The 13,209-nt window shown below is 32.8% G+C and overlaps 1 protein-coding gene across 2 annotated transcripts in view; it reads right to left on the bottom strand.

Annotated features, from left to right (window-relative positions):
* Positions 1-13,209, bottom strand: part of LOC129257481 (slowpoke-binding protein-like) — a 50,037-nt gene that overhangs the window by 2,468 nt on the left and 34,360 nt on the right. The window contains exons 16-17 of one of the 2 annotated variants that reach the window (XR_010293021.1): positions 9,595-9,636; positions 7,799-8,009 (exon numbers count right to left, since the gene is read on the bottom strand). Coding sequence is in view for 1 of the 2 variants with exons in the window: in XM_064096772.1 (XP_063952842.1) it covers positions 8,004-8,009; positions 9,595-9,636 (48 nt within the window). In the remaining variant the exon portion in view is untranslated. Of the gene's footprint in view, positions 1-5,373; positions 8,010-9,594; positions 9,637-13,209 lie in introns of those variants that run through there. The other variant, XM_064096772.1, reaches the window with a different exon arrangement.

Here is a 13,209-nt window from a genome sequence, read left to right on the forward strand (position 1 = left end):
TGATTCATGATTTACTGCTGCACTGAGTTTTTGCATGGTTGAAAATTATGAGCCATTTGTCTAACACCTGGGTGTGATTTCACAAAGCTGTTCATGAAGTTCACGTGCGACTGGTGACCCATTCTTGGAACCTAAATCAACACCAATAATATGTTTTGGGTAAATGTAATTTACCACAAGAAAGGGTTACCAGTCGTTTGTTAACCCTAACAGGCCCGGGGGAGGGGGGGGATGACGGGTCCCCCCTTGACGCTTCGCACAGTTTTTCTGGAATATCAAAGATGAAAAAATTTATGACTTTTTCTTTGAAGTCTGTTGCAACTTTTGAGACCAAATTCGCAACGTACTGATAATAGCATCGCAATGTCATGCCAAAAAGGGCGCGCTTTTATACTCTGTGTACAAAGTCTAAAGGTATTGAAATTCATAAAATGGTGTTTATTTTTCATTCTAATTGGTCTGCTTAATTAATTTAGGGTTTAAATTAGTTAAGTGGTCTGTGATAATTCCAATTAAAAAAAAAATGCAAAACAAAGATAAAAAATACAGAAGAAATTCTAAAAACAAAGAAATACGTAAGGAAAAAATTGGGTATTGTAATTTTTCTTTTTGAAAACCTTAAGATTACAAAGATGACATCTTGAAAAACAATGAACATCTGAAGTGAAATTCGGTGTTAACTATGCAAATAATGTTTTTCATGAAAAAATTTGCATATTTTATTCATAACAAATAAAACGTTGCATTATCAATGTACAGTGAATATCCGACAGAAGGGAAATCAGACAGCACAAGCTTTGCTAAGACTGGGACTAAAGATGATCCATGATCAATATTTGGGTGATTCCATACGTGTCGTACAGGACATTTAGAGAACATTTGACAGTTTTTTTACAAGAAAAACAAAAAATATTCCAGTAACTAAAGGTGATCATCAAGTACTACCAGAGTGTTAGAAAAACCAAGACTTAACATGACTTGAATTCACATCCTGTATAATACAGATTTAAAATAGTAATGTGTCGTACGGACGCAGAAATAGTGGCTTTTTTAGAAACCTCAAGTTTGTACTAGAAATATAGAAATATAGAAATATATTCATACTCATATATGAGCTACAAAACAGTGAATTTAATCAAAGCTGTCAGAGAACAGTGCTAAATTTAATAATGAGTTAAATAGCTCAGACATTCTTGAATATAAAAGTTTGACAAGAATACTATTCTTGTTATGCATGAAGCTAATTGCTAATGAAAGTAATAATATGGTGCAGATACAATTTATCAAAGTAAAGAAATAAACCATATCAATATTATTTGATAACATCACATTAGATTAGAATGCTCAGACATATATATGTGAATGACAACTTTCTACATGAGAACATACCAGATAGCTTTAATCTGTGATACAATTACCCAAAACAAAATTATTGCACATACATAAATAGATTACACAAATTTGCTCTGGGAACGTTTCTCCCCTTGGAAGGTCTGTGGCATACTTGGCCAAAAATGAAAAACATACAACCTCACATTACTTAGGAGTTGGAATGAAAACAGGTACCACAACCCTAGTTTTCAAACTCTTAGACAAATGGGAGCAATTGTCTAGTTATCCCAAAATCTATTTCATTAACTCAAATTTAAAAATCATCATACCATTCTCAGTGTAGTATGTGATGCCAATCTTGAATAAAAGATGCTCAACTTGAGCGTATCACTACACACTCTAAATTGGCAATTCGATAAACATACCAAAATCACAATATTAAAGGTCAAGTCCACCCCAGGAAAATGCTGACTTGAAGAAATAGAGAAAAATCAAACTAGCATAGTGCTGAAAATTTCATCAAAATCGGATGTAAAATATGCAAGTTATGACATTTTAAAGTTTCACTTATTTTTCACAAAACAGTGATATGCACAACTAGGTGACTCAGTCGATGATGTCCTTCACTCACTATTTCTTTTGTTTTTTATAGTTTGAATTATACAATATTTCATTTTTTATAGATTTGACATTAAAGACCAACTTGACTGAACCATATAGTATTAAACAATGCTAATTCCACATGTTAAAGGAGGAATTAATCATTGTATCACTTGACAATGAGAAAATTAGAATATTTCACATTTTTATATAATAAAATACAAAAGAAATAGTAAGTGGATGACGTCATAGTCTCCTCATTTGCATACCAGCCAGGATGTGCATATACAACTGTTTTGTGAAATTAAGCGAAACTTTAAAATGTCATAACTTTCTTATTTTACATCCAATTTTAATAAAATGTTCAGTGTTATGCTTGTTTTATTTTTCTCTTTTTATTCAAATCAACTTTTTGTTGGGGTGGACTTGTCCTTTAACTGCAAATTGGCAGCTTTTCAGTATAACCATTCATTTATCATTAGTTTTTACTTATGTTATATCCATATTATACTTCAAAATATTGAAATGAATAGAAAACACATGATTGTTTTCCAATTTGAAGCACTAGATAAGATTAACTTTGACCTTGTGAAAGCTGTGTACCTCTAAATGTGAATTGTGGTACCTCTAAATATGAAATTCTACTACAACACTACACTACAAATCGGACGCATCCGAGAATGAAATTCAAAGCACAATCAATATTCAATGTACCAATGCAGGTTGGTCTACATCCAGCTTCTGTAATAGAAAAAAGTATTAGTATTAGAATATGTAAGAAAAAATATGGATGTATAAAAAATGCAATTTTGTAAAGAATAAGTCCAATATAATCTATTCACCCGTGTATTAGAAACAACATCAAAATTTGTATTCTGCAGTGATGATTTTACATTAATCATAAAAATAGAAAAGTTTCACCAAATGACAGGCACTGAGAATTAGTGTTTAGATATTTTCTTCGATTGTAGGATATAAATGCTCATTCAAATATTATAGTTATCATTTTTTCAAATAAATACTGTACTGTAATACAGTTTTCCAACTTTTCCGTATCCGCAGATATATATCACTATTGCATATCATATTTTGATCACTTTTATAAAGATCATCTTTTTCATGTTTGTTGCATATATCTAAACTTACTCTGTTTACTTATCAAACTTAGATATTATATACATACTATTAGGTAAATTTTAATCATGAACATATGAATTATATGTGAGAAATATTGCATAATATTATCTTCATTGGGTGTTGATGCATTAATGATGCAATATTTCATTTTTGGTCTGCATGATTTTTCCTGCATATATATGAGAGCGCATTGCACAAAGCACCAAATCTGACGAATAGGCCAATGTATAAAACTTGCGGTTCAATATGGAACCATATTGTAAGTCTAATGCAAATTTCCAAATGTGTAAAATACACAACAGGCACAATAAGCAATGCAATGCATGCAATGCGTAGCACGCAGCACAATTATACTTAATATGACGTCATAAAGGGCTATATGTAAGTTGCATTTCTATGATCAAATCGATCTTATGAAGTGAGGCCATAATAATTGTGGTAAATGATAGGATTGTCTCAATCATTTTTTTTGGAGAGGGGGATAGAAAATAATGATTATATTGGATGGCTTTTTTTTTCATGGAATACCAGAAATTTGTTCAATATTGCCCATAGCTCTTGAATACCTCTGGTATTCAATTTTGAGCCATCCAATATGAATTCAATAGGTATTCAATTACAGAATAGACTAAGATTATTGTGAAAAATAGCAAGAAGACCTGAAGATTGGATCGTGAAATGTTTGTGAAAGTTCTTGAAGCTCTTCTGCACAAAAACAAAAGTGATACTCAAATTTCATTATTTTCTCTGTGTGTGTAAATGGCACTACTCAGGGTCTCATTCATAAAGACTTGTTATAATGACAAACTATTTCAATAAAAAAAATGTGATCAGCCAATTGGATTGAATGAGTTTAGTAGCTTTAAACCGTTATTGCAAATTTGTTATAAAACGGCACCAGATGTATGGATTACAGTAGCCTTAAAAGTTATCAATGAAATTCACTGACAAATCACTTCATGAAATATGTGCCGACTATTAGGTGTAGACAGTTTCACAAACAGACACAAAGCTATATGCCTGCAAACAGTTACAACCCCTGATTGAAGAGAATTATGAAAGACTTAGTTTTGGCCCAATGTACCATTACACCAAGGGCCCTGTTTCATAAACAGTCACTACCATGGTAACAGGGCTTAGCAGCCAATCACCAACAAGGTTTCCATACTAGTTACAATAATAGCAAAGTACATGTAACAATAGTATTATGTCTTTATGAAACTGCCCCCCTGATCAGTTAGTGCAAAGCTTCAGAAAACATAATGGTAAAGATCATACAGTTTATCAGTAGCAACACAAAATTACAAAGCTCACATGGTGTTCTATTTACTGTCTACATAAAAAAATATTAAGCTATTTCAGAATAAAATAACGCATTCAGCAAAATATCATTGATAATTCAAATCATCCATAACACAAATGATAGAGACCTCTCCAATACGAAATTACGAGAATTGGGGTCTCACAACATTATTGTCAAATTAAGTCACATCATTTTATGCATAAATATTGATGTCAGTTTGAACAGGGCTGGATAATGAGGAAAGCTATTCTTTATAAATAAATTGTAATTTGTAAATTGATTGTGACCGATTCTTAGGAATTGTGTGGTATGGTATTCATTAAATCATGCATCGCTTCAAAATACTGAATCGCACATGGATATGCAATATAATTCTCTTTGACTTTTGTGTGAAATCATTTCCACTTTGGATTTGATGATATGTCACTTAGAAAAATAATTACAAAAAATGTACTGCCTTTAATAGTGAAAATGATATCCCCAAAAGGGAAAAGTTGACATCTCTGGCAGAGGCATAAAAATGCAGAACATTCAGTCAACCTAACTCTTATATGAACCAGCACCTGGCGGGTGTTTCATAAAGCTGTTCGTATTAAGTTAAGAGCAACTTTAAGAATGACTGGTAAACATTTCTTGTGGTAAATGGTGTATTCATTGGCGATGGTTAAGCGCATAAGAAAGGTTTCCCAGTCATTTTTAAAGTCGCTCTTAACTTACAAACAGCTTTATGAAACGGTCCCCAGATGTACTGTGCATAATGTCCATCTCATCTCAAACAATGTTTAAAAAAATTATGTTAATAGTGCATATGTAAATGCTGTCTGGAAATGATTGTCAGATAAATAGTTAAGGGAGAGAATAGAACAAATATAAGGGCTATTCCACATTTACTCACGTTACATTTGGAGACACCTTGACTCATACTTGGAGCTGTAACTCCACTCTTATTGATAGGAACTAAACATCTCTTTATCACAACAAAGTACGCAGTCTGACTATCCTTTGTATAAAAACAAAACTTGGGAAATTTTATTATGCTCTGGCAAATCTTTGAAATGTGTCGGTTACTCATGTTACATGATTTGGACATGCATAAAATGAAAAGTCAACATAAGTGAAAAGTGTCCTCATACAAGGCTTTTATGAAAGTTGATTATTTCCATTTCAAAGAAGTATATTAGGGAGACAAACTTTGTATATAATTCAAAAATAAAGAAGACATGGTTTTTACTAGGGGTGCAGATAAAGTGGTTACTCACGTTACGGTTCAGATGGGCTATACAGTACAAAGACACATTGAGCTCATGTCCACCAGCCTATGGAATTGCCCATAACACAGTTCTTGTATAGCACAATGTGATATAACCTCCAAAGGACTGGGATATTATTAAACCAGGTTTAGCCCTGCAGGCTTTTAAAGCACACAAGCATTGCAAGGAATGAATCTTGTTGAGTGACTAGCTTAATTCTGATTTAAGATTTCTGGAACATGGTGAGTTACATCATTTGTGACCTAACATGATGATGATGATGGCTTCTTGTATAGCGCCGGTATCCGCCTCAGCTGGGCGCTCATGGTGCTTCAATGTGCACATATGTGCACACAAGGAAATGCTGTATCACAGCCATTTGATTGTTGTTAATGACAAACTTTTTTAATGAGATACTGTGGTGATTGGCTAATAAAAATAATGAACACATCCCCATAAATGCTTAGTGTATTCATTTGGGCATAATATTAGCAATGTCAGAATTTTGAATGGATATTATTATGGATTTTCATGAAATCCCACTTTATTGGAATGTGTCATTATCTTCATACACAAAAAGGACACCAAATGCTTGAAATAAAACAACTTTCCATGTGATGTACGTATAATGATCTACTGCTCATAAATGATTTCTTATGAGATCTGGGATTTTGTAAGGGTTACACCTTTGTTTACGAACCCAATTTGAAATCATCTGATTGAATGCATTATATATAGGCACAACAGAAGTACATTACTTGAGGCAACTCCATGTGCTTGTCAGAAGATCAAACACATCTCCTTTGATCTCATATGTACACCTATATGTGTCATCATTTATATCCTTCATGTCCCTAAACCACTGATATTATGCAGAGATCTTTGATGGAAATTTGACATCCATTGGCATAAAGGTGTACACATGATTTTGTAGAGATATTAGGGGATGATATACAGGTCTATATTCTGAAAACCAGTTTATAACTATCTCAAACCAAGGTCTAAACTCTGTGCTAAATTTATGGGAAGCCAAAAATGTAAAAATTGTCTTTACAATTTTTTCATGATTACTATGCTCTGCCATCAGGCTTTAACAGTGAATAAAACTGTTTTGAATATAATACCTAGACAGTCAGGAATAAGTTGAGTGTCAGATGAACTGAAATTTTGAGCCTGTATTATTACAGATTTGAGTTATAATTGGCTATCCATAGAAAACCACATTATTAGACCAGAGTTTAGCCCTATCTAGGCCGGGGTATTTTGGGAAATCATATAGCCCGGAGGGGGGGCTTGGCCGTGGATCATGAGATTGCGCCCAAAATCTGCACGCAGGTTGTATGGGACATAATCTACAAACTTATTTATTAATTTGTTTCATGCAAATAGGTATTAATTGATTATGCTAATTTATATGTAATTAGTATGCAAAATCATACTTTTTCCTCTAACTCCCTAAATATAGCTCCAAATATTCTAATTTTGGGTGTAGAAACTCTTTGTGGTTATCTTAGCAAATGTATGTGCAAAAACTTGCAATATTATATTGTTTTTTTGCAATTTCTTATGTATTTCTTTGTTTTTTTTACCTTTTATATTTTTCATTGTTTTTTTTATGAACTTTCTTGGGGACTCTTTTGAGATCATAAACAGCATAAAATAAATCCATTTACCCCGGTAGACCAGCAAATTAAAAATAATCATACATTTATGATTTTTGGTTGAAAACACAATTTGCATTGACCTTGTACATTAAATCACGTTTCTGAGCAATTTTTGGTCTGGCATGCACTTACAAAATGTTGCCTAATTTCATAACCGCGTACTTGGGTGTCGCAAATTTGGCCTCAAAAGATGCGCAAGACTCAAAGTAAAAAGTCAGCGAGTGGCACAGTCAGAAAATTTATAACGGCGAAAATATTGCGTGAATCGTTGACGGGGGCCTCCGAGCCCCCCCCCCCTGCCTAGATAGGGTTAAATTCAAACCCAAGTTCAGAATACAGGCCCCCAACTTTTAGGATATATCCCCATTGTATCATTAGCCATAACAACATCTACAAAGGCATCACACTTTTGGAGCACTTTTATCCCTGGTGACCGTTTTCTTTAAGCTCATACCCTTCTTTATATCACTCAAGAGGGCACCCCTGCCTTCCACATTTGGAACATCCCTTACAGCATTACTATTACTGGAAGCTGGGGCAAATCCAATTGCTGGCGGGGGTGCTGGCACTGACGGTGGAGGAGGGATAGCAGGTTGGACTGGAGGAGGGGGTGCTATCGTGACAGCAGGCGCTGATGAAGATTGTTGTCTGTTCTGACTTGAATTAGCCACGTCTCCATTTGTTGCCGTCGATGCTCGCTTGGATGAACTTTTGTTCTTATTTCTGTTCCATGCATAATAAAAAGTACACAATAATCAATATAAAAAAGAAGGCGATTGGGAATAATATCAAATGGATAAAAACAAATTTGAGGATAATAAATGACAATGATACATGCAGAAAAATAAGGGAAGAGAAAAAAAAAAGAGAAAGAGGTATGAGAAAGAGAAAGCAGTAACAACGAAATGAAAGGAACAAAGGAAAACAAAATTTAAATAAATGAAATGAGTACATTATACAATACATTATGTAAGTTGTCTACATCTTTGCCACTTTGGATGCAAAAAATCAAAATTTCATCATTTTCATCACTAAATAAATAATGGGTGAATCAATTAGTATTTAAAAATTGATAGATTATTAAACAACTTAATGAATTAAGAAATGAATATAAAGATGGGTAATAAGTAAAGAAAAAAACTAGAAAGAACGTAGAATGAGAAAATTAAAATACATGTGTAATGGCAGCAATTTGGTGTAATGTCAAAATACAGCACTTGTCAAAATATTGCTGTTGTCAACATATGACACTGTGGCACTGTTTTCACAACTACAGTGCGTATCAAAAAAAAGTTTACACTTTGAAAAAGCCCTGGGAGTTAAAAAGTATACAACATGTGGGTAATTTTTTCACATATAATCTTGGGTTTGGGTCTCATCTATCCAATGACAGTAAAAGTTTAGACAGAATGTTACACTTGAGTGAGCACTGTCCATTTTTGTAAAGCTCGCAGAAATATGTTTTGCGCAGAAATGCTAGTTTTCACGCTGTGTCAAGGGAAAAGAGCGAAATCAAATTTACCCTGCGAAACATTTCTCATACAATTCCCTTGCACTTTTAGTCAATTGAAATAAAACAGATATATTCAAGCATTTTGTAACAATTTTGCCACCCAAATTGAAATTTCAACACTTAGTAAGCACAACCTTTACCCTTTTTGTGCCAGCTGGATCTGAGGACATAACTAAATCTGAACAAAAGTTTTATCAGACATCTCCACCATTTTTCACTAAGTTTTAATCATTTAAAGTGGGTTTACATTTCATTTTTAATGTAATACTTGTTTCTCCACACCTTTTCCAAGCTTGACAATGATTAACAAAATGAAAATCAAGCCTTAGCCATTTCATGTAAATCGCAGCTCAGTGTAAAGCAAATATCATCATGATGGCCTCGGTGTGTGGGGGAATGGGGTGGGGCGCAATGCACTCTTCGAAGTGTTTTGGGCATGGAAACAAGTTAAAAAAGTAAAAGATATCTTCAAATCAATTTTACTAGCTAAATTCAATGTGTTCTTCATGATTAAGGTCTACTTTTATTCTCATAACTATTTCAAAGTTCTGTGCAAATCATTTTTCACTAACTTTTCAAAAGTGGTGCTCACTCAAGCCGAAATATTTTTCGACAGTTATATCGTCGTTTGCTTAAATGGATCTGTACCAACGTTAAAATGTGGAAAAATCTTCAGGATATTACAAATGTATAATTTTTAATACAGGATTTTTTATAAGTGTAAACGTTTTTTGATACGCACTGTATATGTGAATGACATATGAACATGTTGATGTTTGATTGGCTAATACTCACCTGAAAGATGACCTTGCATTGGCATTTGACCTGGAGCGAGATCTAGAATATTGCAATACAGATATGACGAGAAGCATTTTTTTTAATGAATGAGATGGGGTGACACACTATGATTCATGATTTACTGCTGCACTGAGTTTTTGCATGGTTGAAAATTATGAGCCATTTGTCTAACACCTGGGTGTGATTTCACAAAGCTGTTCATGAAGTTCACGTGCGACTGGTGACCCATTCTTGGAACCTAAATCAACACCAATAATATGTTTTGGGTAAATGTAATTTACCACAAGAAAGGGTTACCAGTCGTTTGTTAACCCTAACAGGCCCGGGGGAGGGGGGGGATGACGGGTCCCCCCTTGACGCTTCGCACAGTTTTTCTGGAATATCAAAGATGAAAAAATTTATGACTTTTTCTTTGAAGTCTGTTGCAACTTTTGAGACCAAATTCGCAACGTACTGATAATAGCATCGCAATGTCATGCCAAAAAGGGCGCGCTTTTATACTCTGTGTACAAAGTCTAAAGGTATTGAAATTCATAAAATGGTGTTTATTTTTCATTCTAATTGGTCTGCTTAATTAATTTAGGGTTTAAATTAGTTAAGTGGTCTGTGATAATTCCAATTAAAAAAAAAATGCAAAACAAAGATAAAAAATACAGAAGAAATTCTAAAAACAAAGAAATACGTAAGGAAAAAATTGGGTATTGTAATTTTTCTTTTTGAAAACCTTAAGATTACAAAGATGACATCTTGAAAAACAATGAACATCTGAAGTGAAATTCGGTGTTAACTATGCAAATAATGTTTTTCATGAAAAAATTTGCATATTTTATTCATAACAAATAAAACGTTGCATTATCAATGTACAGTGAATATCCGACAGAAGGGAAATCAGACAGCACAAGCTTTGCTAAGACTGGGACTAAAGATGATCCATGATCAATATTTGGGTGATTCCATACGTGTCGTACAGGACATTTAGAGAACATTTGACAGTTTTTTTACAAGAAAAACAAAAAATATTCCAGTAACTAAAGGTGATCATCAAGTACTACCAGAGTGTTAGAAAAACCAAGACTTAACATGACTTGAATTCACATCCTGTATAATACAGATTTAAAATAGTAATGTGTCGTACGGACGCAGAAATAGTGGCTTTTTTAGAAACCTCAAGTTTGTACTAGAAATATAGAAATATAGAAATATATTCATACTCATATATGAGCTACAAAACAGTGAATTTAATCAAAGCTGTCAGAGAACAGTGCTAAATTTAATAATGAGTTAAATAGCTCAGACATTCTTGAATATAAAAGTTTGACAAGAATACTATTCTTGTTATGCATGAAGCTAATTGCTAATGAAAGTAATAATATGGTGCAGATACAATTTATCAAAGTAAAGAAATAAACCATATCAATATTATTTGATAACATCACATTAGATTAGAATGCTCAGACATATATATGTGAATGACAACTTTCTACATGAGAACATACCAGATAGCTTTAATCTGTGATACAATTACCCAAAACAAAATTATTGCACATACATAAATAGATTACACAAATTTGCTCTGGGAACGTTTCTCCCCTTGGAAGGTCTGTGGCATACTTGGCCAAAAATGAAAAACATACAACCTCACATTACTTAGGAGTTGGAATGAAAACAGGTACCACAACCCTAGTTTTCAAACTCTTAGACAAATGGGAGCAATTGTCTAGTTATCCCAAAATCTATTTCATTAACTCAAATTTAAAAATCATCATACCATTCTCAGTGTAGTATGTGATGCCAATCTTGAATAAAAGATGCTCAACTTGAGCGTATCACTACACACTCTAAATTGGCAATTCGATAAACATACCAAAATCACAATATTAAAGGTCAAGTCCACCCCAGGAAAATGCTGACTTGAAGAAATAGAGAAAAATCAAACTAGCATAGTGCTGAAAATTTCATCAAAATCGGATGTAAAATATGCAAGTTATGACATTTTAAAGTTTCACTTATTTTTCACAAAACAGTGATATGCACAACTAGGTGACTCAGTCGATGATGTCCTTCACTCACTATTTCTTTTGTTTTTTATAGTTTGAATTATACAATATTTCATTTTTTATAGATTTGACATTAAAGACCAACTTGACTGAACCATATAGTATTAAACAATGCTAATTCCACATGTTAAAGGAGGAATTAATCATTGTATCACTTGACAATGAGAAAATTAGAATATTTCACATTTTTATATAATAAAATACAAAAGAAATAGTAAGTGGATGACGTCATAGTCTCCTCATTTGCATACCAGCCAGGATGTGCATATACAACTGTTTTGTGAAATTAAGCGAAACTTTAAAATGTCATAACTTTCTTATTTTACATCCAATTTTAATAAAATGTTCAGTGTTATGCTTGTTTTATTTTTCTCTTTTTATTCAAATCAACTTTTTGTTGGGGTGGACTTGTCCTTTAACTGCAAATTGGCAGCTTTTCAGTATAACCATTCATTTATCATTAGTTTTTACTTATGTTATATCCATATTATACTTCAAAATATTGAAATGAATAGAAAACACATGATTGTTTTCCAATTTGAAGCACTAGATAAGATTAACTTTGACCTTGTGAAAGCTGTGTACCTCTAAATGTGAATTGTGGTACCTCTAAATATGAAATTCTACTACAACACTACACTACAAATCGGACGCATCCGAGAATGAAATTCAAAGCACAATCAATATTCAATGTACCAATGCAGGTTGGTCTACATCCAGCTTCTGTAATAGAAAAAAGTATTAGTATTAGAATATGTAAGAAAAAATATGGATGTATAAAAAATGCAATTTTGTAAAGAATAAGTCCAATATAATCTATTCACCCGTGTATTAGAAACAACATCAAAATTTGTATTCTGCAGTGATGATTTTACATTAATCATAAAAATAGAAAAGTTTCACCAAATGACAGGCACTGAGAATTAGTGTTTAGATATTTTCTTCGATTGTAGGATATAAATGCTCATTCAAATATTATAGTTATCATTTTTTCAAATAAATACTGTACTGTAATACAGTTTTCCAACTTTTCCGTATCCGCAGATATATATCACTATTGCATATCATATTTTGATCACTTTTATAAAGATCATCTTTTTCATGTTTGTTGCATATATCTAAACTTACTCTGTTTACTTATCAAACTTAGATATTATATACATACTATTAGGTAAATTTTAATCATGAACATATGAATTATATGTGAGAAATATTGCATAATATTATCTTCATTGGGTGTTGATGCATTAATGATGCAATATTTCATTTTTGGTCTGCATGATTTTTCCTGCATATATATGAGAGCGCATTGCACAAAGCACCAAATCTGACGAATAGGCCAATGTATAAAACTTGCGGTTCAATATGGAACCATATTGTAAGTCTAATGCAAATTTCCAAATGTGTAAAATACACAACAGGCACAATAAGCAATGCAATGCATGCAATGCGTAGCACGCAGCACAATTATACTTAATATGACGTCATAAAGGGCTATATGTAAGTTGCATTTCTATGATCAAATCGATCTTATGAAGTGAGGCCATAATAATTG

Source organism: Lytechinus pictus, chromosome 3 (assembly GCF_037042905.1).
Source record: "Lytechinus pictus isolate F3 Inbred chromosome 3, Lp3.0, whole genome shotgun sequence".
Lineage (NCBI taxonomy): Eukaryota > Metazoa > Echinodermata > Echinoidea > Temnopleuroida > Toxopneustidae > Lytechinus > Lytechinus pictus.